The sequence below is a fragment of the Pelodiscus sinensis genome, chromosome 12, assembly GCF_049634645.1.
Source record: "Pelodiscus sinensis isolate JC-2024 chromosome 12, ASM4963464v1, whole genome shotgun sequence".
Lineage (NCBI taxonomy): Eukaryota > Metazoa > Chordata > Testudines > Trionychidae > Pelodiscus > Pelodiscus sinensis.
In genome coordinates, this window is record NC_134722.1 from 10,920,261 (window position 1) to 10,936,373 (window position 16,113).

General features: G+C 45.2%; 1 protein-coding gene across 2 annotated transcripts in view; it reads right to left on the reverse strand.

The window, feature by feature from the left end:
• Nucleotides 1-14,537, reverse strand: part of PLCG2 (phospholipase C gamma 2) — a 99,114-nt gene extending 84,577 nt beyond the window's left edge. For both annotated transcript variants that reach the window (XR_012906659.1, XM_075939997.1), the window contains exons 1-2: nucleotides 14,369-14,537; nucleotides 6,310-6,549 (exon numbers count right to left, since the gene is read on the reverse strand). Coding sequence is in view for 1 of the 2 variants with exons in the window: in XM_075939997.1 (XP_075796112.1) it covers nucleotides 6,310-6,549; nucleotides 14,369-14,537 (409 nt within the window). In the remaining variant the exon portion in view is untranslated. The remainder of the gene's footprint in view (nucleotides 1-6,309; nucleotides 6,550-14,368) is intronic.
• Between the last annotated feature and the right edge of the window lie 1,576 nt (nucleotides 14,538-16,113).

Here is a 16,113-nt window from a genome sequence, read left to right on the forward strand (position 1 = left end):
TTCTTGCACAATTTAGATTCCCTTAGATTCACCTCAGATGCCATAACACTAAATAAAGCAAGACATTCTCCAGGTTCAAAGAGGAGACTGATAACGAACATCAGTTGCGTGATATCTGCTTCTTCTGTCAACAAGGCACTTAGCAATATTAGTGCTGACAGGCAGAGTGGGAACTAAGTTTTGCCAGAAGTGCTGGGGCACATTACTTCCTCTTCCTCCCATACAGAGCAAGGGGAAACAGGAACAAGATTGCAATGCGCTTTCCCTTGTTCAGGCTGCTCTGTAAAGTCAGGCTCCACCCCTAAATGAAAAAGTATTCTTAATCCCAAAAATATTAGAAGAAACAGTCTCACTTCCATTAGGCTAATGCATAGGCCAAACACATGGAGACAGATTCTTAGCTGGCCTACATCGGTGTAGCTCTGCTGAACAGTGAAGTATTTCACCTATAAATCCAACCCAGTAATCTTTCATTTACACAGCACTTCCTTCCAAGAGAACATGAGTAATCTGCAAATTTGGAGACAAAGAAACACAGACAAAATTCTCACACAAATCGCTTTTTGGCAAAAAAAAAATCTTTGTGCACAGTGACATTTAAGTCGATTGATGTGCTCAATAATGAAATGCTTGTCCAGTCAAGGTGGCAGAGGGCAGTTTTAAATTTAAAACAGAATGTTAAATACCATAGTGGAGATGAGGACTATGAAAATGGAGATTTTCTGGACTCTGGGTATGCCCATTTTGTACTTAGGGTTGCCAAGTGTCCGGTTTTGAACTGGACAGTCCAGTATTGAGCTTCCTGCCCGGGAAACAAATTGAGAAAATACAAATGAGAAAATATAAATGTCCAGTATTTTCTAACTAAGATGTAATGTAGATTGTGATGCAATGTCAAGTGTGTCCGGTATTTTTGTTGAAACCGTCTGGCAACCCTATTTGTACTATGTGTAAGGCTCAGGTATGTAGGCTTTAAAAGATCACCTGTTCTGGGACTACCAGGCAAGTATCTCCAACCAAAAGTTATTTGTCCAGCAGCAACCATTTACATTGGGCTAGAAATGAAAAGCAGTTTTAGAAACTCCAGCATCCCTTTCAAGACCTACAGACTGTTATACAGAAATTAACACAATCACAAGAGGAAACAGGATTTCAATCATGTAAATATTGACACGCTCTGAGACTCAGGACTTATCTACACAGGAGACTCTCCCAGTTATACCAGTAAAAATAAACAGCTATAGTTACATTCATATATCCCCGCCCCTCCCCCTCCCTCATCAGAATATGAGTATCTACACAGGGAATCATACTGGTATTCATAAAAAAAAGTTTCTTTTAACATTAATTAAGTTTGCTCTCACCAAGCTATGAAAAGTTAGAAAATACAACGTAAAGGATTAAAAAGGATTACAGAAGAACCTCAGAGATATGAACACAGAAGTTATGAACTGACCGTACTCCTCATATAGAAGCAGAAGTATACCATGAAGCAGCAGCAGAGACCACATTGAAAAAGCAAAAGCAAATAAACATAAACCACTTTGCAAAAAGAAAGTAATCTTTTGTCAATAAATGCATACTGGTAAGAGCATTGTCTAATTCCTGTCATTTTCTCACACCACTGCAGTCATTTTAACTACTTTGTTTTCTGACACAGTACAATAATATAAAAAAAGAAGGCAGACAAAAACAGTATAATAAAAATGGTCTTCAAAGTATGGTATCAGCCTTAGATATTAAACCAAAATTGATGCTATATACAAACAGTGGCTCTCTCAATACCTTTTATGCCACAAATTATTGTTTTCACTCTTCCAGAAACTTGCACTACATTGACAAAGTATTTGCACGTGATATTCTACAATTAGAGATCTCCTATGGTAATACATATTTGTGCCACTGGATTAAGGGAGAGGACCAGGGGAAAATTACACAAACCTGTAAATTCCAGATTATGTCCCTAATCCTGCAAATATAGATCCACTATTTTAGAAATCCCACTGAAGTCAAGTGGACTCTGTAATGGAATTTGGCACAAGGGACTGACGGGGTACAAGGAGAAAGTAATTAGCCATGGTCCATAATGCCAAGCTACTACAGTACTCTGAATCTACTTTCTACATTAGAAGCAACAGAATGATGAAGGAAAATATTGGTCCTCTTCTTAGCGGCAAAGGAAAGCAAAAAAATTATGTCAAAGGGGTTCAGTTCCTATTTTGCTTCAGTCTGCACTAAAACAGTTAATGATGAACAGAGATGCAACACAGTTAACAGTAACAAGGAGTAGGAAATGCAAGCTAAAATGGGGAAATAACAGGTTAAAGTCTATTTAGATAAGCTAAATGGACAGAGGCTGATGACATTTATCCTAGGATACATAAAAAAGCAGCTGGCGCAAACTTAGAACCATTTGCAATTATTTTCCAGAACTCGTGGAAGATGGAGGAAGACTCAAGAGGAATGGAGAAGGGTAAACCCAATACCTATCTTTTAAAAGGGAAACAAGGAGGTCCCATGGCATTATAGACCAAGAAGCTGAATGCAGATTGCTGGAAAGATACTGAAGCAAATTATTAAACAATCAATTTGTGACCACCTAAAAGACCATAGGGTTATAAGTAGGGTTGTTAGAAATAATTTATTTTAATCATGGGTGGTTGGTGAAGGCAGGGCTGCGGGACACAAGCCCCCAACCCTACCTCTAGCCCCCAACCTTATGCTGAGGCCTCACCCCTTGCCCACGCCCCACGGGGAGGCGGGGCAGCGCACCACACACACGCTTCCCCCCTCCCAACCACAGGGAGGGGAGCAGTGGGCACACAGCATGCCCCCAGTCTACCTAACCCCGGGGGAAGGCACGCGATGTCACAGGGCCTGCCCTGGCCCAGCCCTGGAGCACCAGGAGAAGGAGGAGTGCATGCCACACAGCTCAGCCCCGAGTCTCCAGCTCCGGAGCACTGGGGAATGGAGGAGGGCAAGCTGCGTGAGGAGGGCAGAGGACACACGATGGCCCCAGCCTCCCCAGCCCCAGAGCACTGGGAGGGAGGGCGCTGGGGCCAGCAACACTCTGCCCGCAGAACACCTACAACAGGCGTTCTGGGAGTGGAGTGTGAGCAGGGCTATGCCTGGTGGCTTGGGAAGCAAAGCCTTCCCCCACCTAACATACCAGATGCCCATGACTTTAATAATAATGTAACCACAACAGTTACTAACAGTTACACAATTACAAAAATGCTCTCCCCCAAGGGCGAAGCCAGCAGCCAGTGTGCTCTCAGCCTCACTCCCAAAGAGCCCCACCACCACCACCCCATGCAGCGGGAGCATGGGATGGCAGGCGGGAACCAATCCATGAGGGGGAGCCAGTTTAAAAACTGTCTCCTGCCTGCCATCCCCCACGCTGCTGCCTTTGATACAGAGGCAGCAGCGCAGGGTGGCAGCAGTCCCTGTCCACGGGGGTGTTTAACTGGCTCCCCGCAAGGAACGGCTCCTGTATCAGAGGCAGCAGCATGGGGAGACAGGCAGCTCCCCACTATGCTCTTCATTTAAAACTTGGACCAGCCGCCTGGGACTGAGCCAGCCTGCTGGTCCAAGTTTTAAAAGCAGAGCACATTGGGAGGAGTGTCGCGGTTAACTGGGCCATTAACTGATAACCAATTGCTTATCAGTTAAATGGTTAGCTGGCTAGCCATGCTATCATCCTTAGTCATAAGGAATAGCCAGCATGGTGCTATCAACAATAAATTGCACCAAACCAAAACAATTTCCTTCTTTTGAGTTACTAGCCTAGTGGATGAAAGGAAGCAGTAGATATGATATAGCTGGAGTTTAGTAAGGCTTTTGACAAAATTCCACATGCCACTCTCATGAACAAACTAGGGAAATATGGCCTAGATTAAATTACTATAAAACAAGTTGGTAACGGGTTGAAAGAACATACTCAAAAAGCAGTTATCAACAATTTGCACTTAAACTGGGAGGATGTATTCAGTGGAGTCTCACAGGTCTCACTCTTGGGTTTGGCACTGGTTGTCATTTCATTACTGACTTGGATGATGGAGTAAACGTGCTCACAAAATCAGTGGTTGACACCCCGCTGGGAGGGGTTGCTTTACTTTGGAGGACAGAATTCAAATTCAAAACAACCTTGACAAATTAGAGAATTAGTCCAGAAATCAACAAGATGAAACTCGATAAAGAGAAGTATAAAGTACTTTGCTTCAGAAAGAAAAAATCAAATGCACAGCCTCAAAATAGGAAGAACTAGCTAGGTGGTAATACTGCTGAAAAGGCTCTGGAGGTTCTAGAGGATCACAAATTGAATACAAGTCAACAATGTGATATGGTTGCAAAAAAAGCTAATATAATTCTAGATAGTAATTAGCAGAAGTGTCCTATGTAAGACTAGGCAAGTACCTGTCCCACTGTACTCAACACTAGTGAGTCCTAGTCTGGAGTACTAAAAATTGGAGAGGCCAGAGACCAGCAACAAAAATGACAGAAGGTTTAGAAAACCTTATCTATGAGGAAAGATTAAAAAAGTTGAGCAGGTTTAGTCTCGAGAAAAGAAAACCTGGGAGGAGATCTAATAGCCTTTAACATATTTGAAAATAGTTATTATAAATTGGATGAATTATTTTTCATGTCTACTGAAGGTAGGAGAAGAAGTAACGGCAGCATGAGAGATATAGTTTAGATGTTGGGAAAACTTTCTAATTATAAGGATAGCTGATTTCTGAAATGGTCTTCTAATGGTGGTTAATAAGAACAGGTTACAGAAACACCTGTCAGAGATGGTCTAGGATGGTAAACTCAGTCCTTCCTCAGTGCAGTGTTTGGACTTAATGACTTCTCAAGGCCCCTTCCAGTCCTATATTTCTATGATTCTTTTGTCCTTTTCTTTCAGCTCCCAACAAAGTTTGTGTTGGATAGTTTCATTTTGTGTGTTATTTTTGTTGCCTGGTTTGTATTTTAATTATTTGTGATTTGATTTTCTTTTAGAAGATTAAGAGATCCATATATAGAGAAATGATTTTTATTTTATTTTATACACAGAGACGATGGCCGTGAAGCTTTACTACAGGTTGAACCTCTCTAATCCAGCACCATTCGGATGTGACCAATGCCGAACTTGAGAATTGGCCAAACTACAGATTAATACTGTCCAACACTTCCACTGCTCAAAGAGCTCTTAGAAGATATTTAAGAGTAAATTAGAGCTATATGACAGCACATAAAACTGAGAACCAGGACTGGTTGCTGTAACCCAGTGTTTCTTTTTAAGATCAAGGAACACCAAACAATTTTTTTTTTTTTAATGAGGAACACCAAGGATTTTTTATTTTTTTTTGGTTGGGCCAAAAAAAAAAGTCGCCTGCCCCTATAAAGGCAGCCATTTTGAATTCTGTTGTTCTCCACGGGATACTGGTGTGCCTCAGAACACAGTTTAAGAAACACTGCTGTAAACAAACTTTATGGGACCAGGGGAAACTTGGCCACACCCATGATAAGTGGACAAAAGTCTAACTAGAATCATGCTGGACCATGGATGCTGGCGGACCAGAGAATGCCCAACTAGAGAGGTTCAACCTATAATGAAATATTTTTAAAGCAAATCTAAAAATAAAGTCCTACAATTAAAGGATGATCCCATTTTACCATAGATACTCAGAATATTTTTCTCCTTCTTGTAATGAAATGGCTCTGACTTGAAAATATATTAAAAGTCAAACTCTTAGGTTAAAGGAATGATCTGTAAAACATTTATTTATAAAAACATTAATGAGTCACTGTTTAAAGGGAAAACAACCACAAAAGTTTGCAAATGGGCTTTCCCAACACATCCTCCCAAATTCATCCAAACTCAACGCTCTGAAAAAATAGGCTCTAAGCCCAAGACCTTGTGTTAAGTTTCTTCCCAGTATATTACATTTGCTCATTTGTTTTCAGTACGTACTCATAGCCTGATCTTAGAACTTTTAATTATTCAATTTAGTGCTTACCCATGTCTAAGTAAGGTTGCAAGATCAGGGTCTGAATTGTTAGCCCTTGACAAAAGGCCTCTAGGAAGAAAAGCAGTAGAATAGCAATAAGTTAAGCAGCTAGCTCTGCTGAAGACTAACTAGTGAATTATATGAGACATTTGGTTTACATTACATGAAACCAAAAGAGCTTGCAGAATGTAATTTTTAAAGTTTAACTATGCTCAGGTGAAAATATGCATATTGTCAAATGCTTTAAATGAGTCTTTGTCAATTACATTTATCTGTAATAAAACTCCAAATTCTAGCATGTCTTGCCAATACTCACAGAAACCTTCAATCTTGTCTGCTGTCTTGCTCCAGGCCACCTGCCTAGTTTCCATTATGACTTGGATGGTCCTCCTTTCTGGAGTAAACTTCTTGAGGCTGAACACTGTCATAACCGTTCCCAGTTCCAGAGTTCTTTTGATCTGGCTCTTCTCATATTCCGGTAGCACTCCATAGTCTATGCTCTTTCTGGACATTTTTAAAAAATCAAATTTCATCAAACTGATACGATCCCGATGTGCTGAAAAAGGGGAGAAGGGAGCAAAATTTAATATTTTAACACTTTTGTTTTATTTCCTTCAATTTAACAAAAAAAATAAAAAAGATCTGTGTTGAAAAAAGATCAACATGAATCACTGCCATTCAGGTACAAGCATACAGTCTCACAGCTACCTGGTTAACCGTAACAACAGTGCTACCTAGTCTGTGAGGTTTTCAAGGAGAAAAGTGTTTTGCTGGGGGAAAGACCAGTGATCCAGAGGAGCAGGACTCAGAACAATCAGCTGGGTGGAGCAGCCCTAGCAGTCAATGAAATATGATATCAGATTCTAAACCAAACAAGAACTTCTCTGTTTGATCAACAATGCAATGCCACCTATAGGTTGAACCTGTCTGATCTGGCATACTCTGGTCCAGTAATATCTGTGGTTCAGCACTCAGGCACCGACTCTGTGCATGCTCCAGGGCTCTCGCACGCAGGCAGCCCTAAGCTCACTAACTCTTCCCCCTCCATCACAGTACTTCCAGAGTACCATGCCCGCCTCTTATTCCTGTCTGTGCCCCTCACTGCACCAGACCTGGGACCACAGCAGCTGTGGAGTCCAGGAGCAGAGCACTGGGGAGGAGGCAGGGACTCCAGGCAGCAGCTGAGGGCCCTTGGCTGGGACCTGAGGCCAGCATCAGAAAACCCCTGGCAGCAGCAGAGCAGCCACCAGGTGCGGGTTCAAAGCCTGGGAGTGCCGCAGCACCCCTCTGTTCCTCTATTTTCCTTGCCTGTGGAGATCTGTTCATATTCTGTATTGACCTCCTGTGGGTCAGCATATTCTCTTGATTGGCACTAATGCCAGACTGAAGATGTTCAGCGTGTACTATCTAATGTTCCACAGTAACTTAAGGTGAGCTAAGGTCATTCAGGCCCAAATTCACAGCAGTATGTGAATAAATGTTCTCCCTCATCTCTTTGGTGTAGGCAGGAAAGCTGGGATTGCAAGCACACAAAGGTAGCGTAAATGCATGATCCTTGACTTCATACCCAGTTACAAATGTGATCTGTCTCTTTAAAATATTATGATGCTCAAAATTGTATTTCACACAGTGGATTATCTGATTCTCCCCAGAAACAACAGAGAAGACATGGGAAAGAAAACCGTTTAAGAGGAGATAAAAGAGGAGTGTCAGCTGTGCTGTGACAGAGAAAGCATCTGAAACTAAAAGGAGATGTACACAAGAGAAGACTGCCCATCTTATAACAAAGAAAGCAACTAAAAATAATCAAAAAACCAGATATGTGTGAGGAATTATTTTGTTCAAATGTTAAGTCTAGGTCTACAATAGAAACATTTGCTGTTATAGGAATGTCAGGTAGAAGTGTGATTTGTTTGCAGCATTTCTGAAGCAGCAAAAACCCTAGTATAATGCAGCAATACAGATGAGCATTTCTGTAACTACCAGTATATCTTATTTCGCTCACCAAACCATGATAAAATATACTAGCAAAATAACTTCTTCAGTATAAGCGGTGTCAGCAAGAGAATTTGCTACTATAACTGTAAAAGTATATTTAGACTGGCAACCATTTTCTAGGGTAGATTTGCCATAAATAATTGATCCAAACTGTATTGTAAGCTTTTTTCCCCCATTAGATCTATCCCTGGGTCCTTTCACACCACATAATAGTCTCCAATCCAGTTTCTTTCTTTTACTAAGGTGCATCTCATTGACACCAAAAGGTGAAAAATAGCTTTGACTCATTCAGCAAATTATTCTCTTTTACAGGGTGATCTAGAAGTATCACTAAAGGTTTCAATGCAGTCTGGATCTGATGAATTCAAAGATTAAATCATAAGCAAATGTCTAGAATTTGGCTTCCTTTAGGTACTCCCAGCGTATGTTAAACAATGTACCTTCACCCCCAAGGCCCAGCTCTCCAATAATCGTCAGAACAGCTTTTCATTTTTTTAAATTGTTTTACAAGGAATGAGACCACTAACCCTTCACTCTTGGCAATTTTCTATAATAGGGACGCACAGAGAGACAGTAGCAGCTCTATTCCAAATCTGAAAGTAGTGCTTCCTTTTTTCCGATAAGACGTCTTGTCATTTAGAATACTGTCATATTTATATTCTATATCAGCTTTTTCCCAGTGTTGTATGTGCAAACTAAAAACTTTCAAGGCAGGACTATACTGTAATTAGACATTCATGGCTGGTTGGACTCACAGGTCTTGGGCTGAGGTGCTGTGGTTTAGACATTCCAACTTGAGCTGCAGTCTGAGACCTTAGACCTTCCCACCTCCCAGTCACCAGCCCAAGACATACCCTTTGAGCCTGAAAGCCAAGATATTACAATGTCTTCTGCTGTCAGAAATCTCTAGAAATCTTTTACATCCTGAGTATTAAGATCAAAGCAGCTTAGATATCAATAAGGGAACATAAGGCTCTGCAACAGTTTTAAAGTAGCCCTAAAATCTTACCATCCCTAACTCTGAGTTTGGCCTTCTCACAAAGCGTAAATGCTGCCTATAAACTGCTTGGGGGAAAATCTGGATCATTTCTAATTGGGATGCAGGTAGGGATGTAAGCAACTAATCAACTATCTGATAACCAAAAGCTTATCAGATAGCTGACACATTAGTCGACTAGTCGCTTCCCACCCTTGCTGCCTCTATCACAAAGAGGCACCAGGGGTTGAGGGGAAGAGGCAGAGGTGCTGGAGGAAGCCAGCTTAAAAACTGGTTCTCCCCAGCTCCAGCTCTGCTGGGGCTCTTGTGCATTTCAAAGGTGGAACGTGGACGTTCTTATCGACTAATCAAATACTCAATGGGAATCCTATCGACTATCTGACAGTTAATTAATTGAAATTTAACATCTCCAGATGCGGGGAGGAAGAGGCTAAAACTTGCTCTTACTCTGCCTTAGAAAGAAAGTACTAATTGATACTAAAGGGGGTCTTTGATATCTGGTTAGAAATCTGGCTGTATCCAAATTAGTGATCTCTCTCTTCCAGGGCTACTCAACTTTGGTAGTCCCAGGGGCCACAATGATACTCACAGCACATGTCGAGGGCCGCAACTTCAGTGTGGTTGCACATACATGCAAATATATATGCAAATCTATGCAAATAGCTTCTTTCACACTGACAGGCATGAATACAGAGCACTTCCCAAAATGCCCCGGTACTCCCAGCACTTCCTCCCTGGGGGCTAGAAACGCGGACACCCTGTACCCATCTGTTCCAGCCAGCCCTTCTGCTTGCATCTTTCAATGCTCACGCCGCCTGGGAGACACCTCGCTGTTATGGAGCATTTTCCCATTGGAGGCTACGTTCAAAGGATTCCACCTGCAGGCCACGTGTTGAGCCCCATGTAAACCCAAACCGCACTCCAGGCCAAAAACAAATGGGCCACGGGCTGAGTGTTACGTAGCCCTGCACTACACCACATCAAGCTGAGAATGCTGCCGGAAAGGTAGTCACTAAAACATGGGATAACAGAAGAAAAGGTCAGCTCCTCAACTGGTGTAAATTGTCAAATCTCCACTGGAATTAGCAGGGTTATAACAATTTACACTAGCTAAGGATCTGATCCTTTAATGGGGAAAAATACAAGCAAATAACAATATTGTATTTACTATCAGTCTTTTAACCTTTAAAGCTTTATGACCATATGGTACTTAACATCTCCACGTGTCGCCTCATCTCTTATTTATGTGACAGATGACACATATTTCTGTATATGACAGCCATCAAGCAAGAGACTAGGGATGTAAGAGGTTAACTGGTTACCCAGTAAGCAAAAGGCTTCTTGTCTGGCTTACCCGGTAACAGGCTTGAACAGAACAGCCCCCACTCCCAGCCATGGTGGGCCCACACAGTTGGACTGCGGTGCAGTGGGCCAGAACAACCCGCTGCCTGTGACCACAGCAGATCAACCCAGAACAGCCTCCAGTCTGTGGCCATGGCAGGCTCAGCCTCTTAGAGCCTGCCCATAGTGCAGAGGATCAGAGCACCCCGCTGCCCGTGGCATAGTTGTTAATTGGTTAAATGATGTACATTTAATCATTTAACTAATTAGCTATTTTAATGGGTTTTTAGATTCCTGAAGGAGACTGCTGACACATTGCTTAATTTGCAATGAAAGAGGTACAAGGGCTCATGCAGTTAGGTGCCAAGGCGCAAGCAATATTTTTACATTCATAATTGATGCAGCAAAGCCAGAGGTGCCAGAGCTATGACCAACCATTCCCAAAGATTCCAGGGCACAACCCCGGCACAAATTAAACACCACTGAGACACAACAGGCCCAGTGCACGTCCTGCAACTCTCATACATTTCAACAGGCTTCTGTGTCTCAATCTCCAGCACACCATCGCAGCTCTGAACTAATTACCATCATGGTTGCACTCCGCAGTAATGCAGAATGCTGCACACAATGGACACTGCGGAGGTATTCTTTCTTCTGTGAGCAAAGGAGGAAGTGGTTTAATTTTCACACAAGAAGCAGTGGCTGTCACCACAGCTTTCTTGACCATCCCCCCTCAGAGCTCAGGAGCAGGAAGAGCTTTAAAAAGCCCCTCAAGCAGCTTCAATCACCAGCTCCCGAATCTCCTCTGGTTCTCTTCCTCTCGCCTCAATCCACTACCCTTCACTGTGAGCAGTTTCAGTTTCCATGTTTATAACCAATCTGGCTCTGCTGCTTCTTGCTTCCCTTCTGTAACCTCCTTCTTTAACCCAACTCCTCCTAATCACTGTATCCTGAACTGCTCTTGTTCTCTTCAGATTTTCCTCCCCCACCAGAACTATTTGCTTTCTTCTCGCCATCTCACCACCCACTCCGTTCATAGTGTCCCATTCCCAACCTTCTCAAAGTTCTCTGCTACAGTCACCCTTCTCTTTCAAATCCCTTCTTAAACAACACTTCACTGAATCCAGTACACTGATGAACAGGATAACAATCTCTTACCTGCACTGTTATCCCATTTTATATTAGATTCCAAGCTCTCTCAAGCATGAACCCATGTCTTAGCCTATGTTATGGTATTCTGTACCCATTTATTCATATTAAATTCTTCTATTAACTCTAATGAGAGTTATATATTGCAAACCTCAGGGAATGATGACAACTTACCTTTCAGGGTCATTGTATGGGTAGAATTTAGCCAAAAGTATAACTGACTCTTTAGTCTCTATAAAATGAAATTACATAATTTGTTCAAGAAATTATTGTGGATTCATATCTAATGGTCTAACTATAAGTCCTTCGTTGCAATACTTTCCATAACAGAAGATAATGGCAATGCATGCGAAAAAAATAAATTCAAGCCATGATCTGACTTTGACTTTCGAACTTGCAACAGCGGTTCTTGCACAGAGTTTTTTAAAAATAACTTTTAGACGTTTGTTTTTTAATGCTCCACTGAATTACATACAATCAAGTGGCTGCGTTCTAAATGAAAATAACAAAACAGATCTGATCTGTCTTTAATAGGGAGAACCAGTGGCTGTAAGGTAAAAATAATTAAATTTACTTCATTTGAAGAATGCTTGGGGGAATCTCTTCAAACAGTAAGTTGTCTAATAAGGGTGGACTTTTGTACACAGGCTGGCCCTCCCTGGTTTAGCACCCTTGGGACCTAACTGGTCTCAAATGAGGGGATTTGCCCAACAAGGGGAGGTTTCTCCCCTCCTGGACAGTGCTAAACCATTTCTTCCCTCCGCCCCCACTCCAGACTCCAGCCCACTCCACTGCTGCCTGGTCTCTCCCTGAGCCAGAGCTCTCTAGCTCCCGCTGGCCCTGCAGCTGCCAGGGCTGGAGCTGCATGTCCTCTGCTGGTGCCAGAGCTGCACAGCCAAAGCCAGAACTCCCTAGCTGCCTTCAGGGACAGAGCTTCCTGGCTGCCACCGGGACCAGAGCTGCACCGCTGCTGCTGGCCCCGTTACTGCCCAGCTGTTAGGGACAGATTTCCCTGCTGAGCTCCCTTTCTTCCCCGCACACACACAGGGCTCTTGGCTAAGTGTCCCTCCTCCCGCCCCCCCCCCCCCCCCAGTGCACTCCTACCCCACAGCCAGACCTCCCTATACCTGGATTCTGTGGTCCAGCAACATCTGTGGTCCTGCCGGACCACGGACGTTACCGGACCAGAGAGTCCCAGTTAAGGTACAAGCTGTACTTCAAATGTATATGGGACATTGGTTTTAACAAATGTCCACTCCTAAAATTTCTGAGAATTATAAAACATTATCTTGTTCTCCTAAAGATGTAAGCATCTTCATTGGTTATTTGATAATTTATTCTAAATTTCAAGATATATACCAGTAATCAGATACTGTACTCTGAAATCTTCTAAATGTTATTGTATCTATTTCATAGAACAGAAAGGGGAAAAGATCTCTTGGATAGGCTAAATAACATACATTGACCAAAGAAGGATTGCTTCCTACAATATACAACTTTTCACTACTTTTAGTCATACTCCTCACCTTTCAAAGTGATCTACGCATATTTACTTTAAAGTAACTTTAAAATACTTTTCATGTTCATTTAAAATAATATCACAATGAGTTTCTCAACTATGAAACGTATTAAAACCCTAAAGGAAATGATGAAAGCACATGAGATTAGACTGGGCAAAGAACACCACAAGTGATGTTGGTAACAACCATGCACTGATCTGCATAAATGTGCTGTTTGACCTATGACGATTTTTTTCATCTCTTCATCAGAGCATTTATTTATCAATCACAATATCTAAAAATGCCACAGTCAATGGATTTTAACTTCACAATATTGCTGTGAGGAAAGGCTGTATTATTCCTCCTTTACAGTACAGTCAACAGGTGCAAGGGGGAGAAAAAATGATCAATTCAAGGTCACAAAAAGACTCTCACTCAGCTGGGAATCCAACAAAGGTCTCCTCTACACAAATCTAGTCCCAAATCCTTTAGATAATCCCATCCTACTCCCAACAGTCAATTGTGATGTGGGCAGTCAATTGACTTGACTGGAGGTCCTGCACACCTCTCCTTGCAGGAATGGGAACACTGAACCTACTCTGTTACCTCACTAATTTGCAGCAAAAGCTACAAAAAAAAACCCTTGCAAATAACTAAGAACTTTCATGCAGAAATAAGAAATACTACCGTCTTTTTATTCAGATCGTTGCAACTTTAGTTCCACTTGCCTAGAGTGCTTCATAATTTGTGAAGACAACTTCTTTGCATAGCAAGTGCTCTGTACACTTCCCTGCGCACAGACCTTTGAAAAGCTGGAGGGGGAAAGACCCGCACTAACCCCAAATTGGGTAGGTTATTGAGCTGCTGCAGCATGGATGAGGACGGTAAATGCTGCCGCATTGATGATGTGCCCAGGTACTTTCCAGCCCTCCCCGGTGGGACCGTCAGGACGGTCTGGCAGTGACCTCTGGAGAGCCATGTCCTCAGGCAAGCCACTTCAGATGGATGCGCGCCCTGAATTCCGCTTTGACACTATCGTGTCGTGGCTCTCTGTGCAGCGCCTCGCACAGCGGGGCACGGCTCCCAGCACAGCGGCTGGCCCCGGGCCGCACGGCGGGGAAGGCAGCTGCCGCCCCACCGAGCCCACGGCGAGCCCCGGAGCCCCCCCAACCCAGCGCAGCGAGCCCCGGCCGCACCAGCCCCCTCGGGCCGCGCCTGCAGCTGTCAAAGCCGCCCCAGCGCTGCAGAGTTTCCTTCCTTCTTTTTTGCAGCGCGGCCGCAGCCCCAGCCCGGCCGCCGAGCCCAGCGCCGGCCGGAGCCCCCGGCCCGGGGACAGGTGCGGCCCGGGGAGAACCGCCCCCCCGCCCCGGCGCCAGGCCGCCCCGTCTCACCTGGGCGCGGGGAGCTGCAGCCCGGGAGCCTCCCGGCCGGTGGCTGCGCTGGCGGCGGCGGCGGGGCTGCAGGGGGGCGGTGCCTGCCGCGCTGCCGCTGCCAGGCCGCTCGCTGCCTGGGACTCTGCGAGGCGCCCCGCTTCTGCTTCGGCGGCGGCCGCGGGGTCATGTGACCTGCCCGGCCACCTACTGGCGGTGCGGGGAGGCGAGTCGCGGCCCGGGGGCGGTTGAGGCGGGACGGGAACCTCGGTCCCCCCCCCCCCCCACCCCGCGCGCCTCAGGGAGTCTTGCCAGCGCCCTTCAACAGTGGGGACCCCCAGGGTGCAGAATCATGGAATACGCGGCCTGGAGGGGACCTCGAGAGGTCATCGAGTCCAGCCCCCCCCGCCCTCACGGCAGGACCAAGCTCCGTCTACACCATCCCTGAGAGACATTTATCCAACCTGCTCTGACATCGCTCCAGAGCTGGGGATTCCACAGCCTCCCTGGGCAACTTATCCCAGTGTCTGACCACCCTGACAGGTAGGAACTTTTTCCTAATGTCCAACCTCAACCTCCCTTGCTGCAGGTTCAGCCCCTTGCTCCCTGTCCTATCCCCAGCGGCCAAGATGAACACGTTTTCTCCCTCCTCCTCGGGACACCCTTTTAGATCCCTGAAAACGGCTCTCCTGTCCCCCCCGCAGTCTGCTCTAAACTAAACAAGCCCAGTTCTTTCCGCCTTCCCTCATAGGTCATGGTCTCTAGACCTTCACTCTGGCCTCCCTCCGGAGTGGAAGGGCTAGGCAGTTCCCCCACGGCAAGGAGCCAGGCAGGACCCCTAGGGCATGGGGGGGTCAGCACCCCTCAGGGGTGGCTGTCCAGTGGGACTCCCCCAGCGAGGGGCCCCTCAGGAGTGGAGATGGCTGGACGGGGCCCCACTGGCTAAGGGCCAGGCCGGACCCCTAGGGGTGAGGGCTGGGCGCCAGCATTGCTAGGTTTGGGTGGCTGTATTCCTGGAGATGTCATCACCTCACCATCGTTCATGAAAGATTAATTTTCAATTGCTGGAGACCCCAGGTCAATCCTGGAGGATTGGCAACCCTAGGGGCAGCTCCCCTCAGGAGGGCAGATGGCTAGATAGGATTCCCCCTTCTCCCCCCCCCCCCACACACACACGCAAACGCACACACTCCGGGCCAGGTACGGGCTGACTCCTCATGGGCCAAGGACTGGCTAGGATCTGAGGAGGCAGGAACTGGTACCCACCAGGACTGGAGCCGCTTGGAACCCCAAGGGTAGAGACCAGAATCAGACCAATCCCAAGAGGACTAAGCCTACCTCGGGCTTGGTCTGGTTTGGAAATCCCAGGCCATTTTTGGTTGGATTTTGTTGGGGGTTTTTTAATACTGAGTTCCCAGTCTTTTGCCACCTGGTGTTGGAGCCTACCAAGACGTTGTGCAAGAACATTACTCTGCAGCCCTGAGGGCTAGAAACGTAATTTTGTTTGACTAAAAGTTGAGATTCACACAAATGGACTCCATCTGCTGGGGCTTCAGGGATAAGGCTAAATATCATGAGACAAGATTGCTGCAACACTGATGCAACTGCCCTCAGTTCAGGCAGGGCTCTTCCATTAGCACATACAGGAATATTCATCCCTTGGCTCCCAGTTGCCTACTGCTGGGTGAGGTCAGCTGTTTGGCACAATCTGGTTCATTTCTTGGAGTCAGCAGTAGGTATTGCTTGAGGAAACCGGAAGCCTTTGC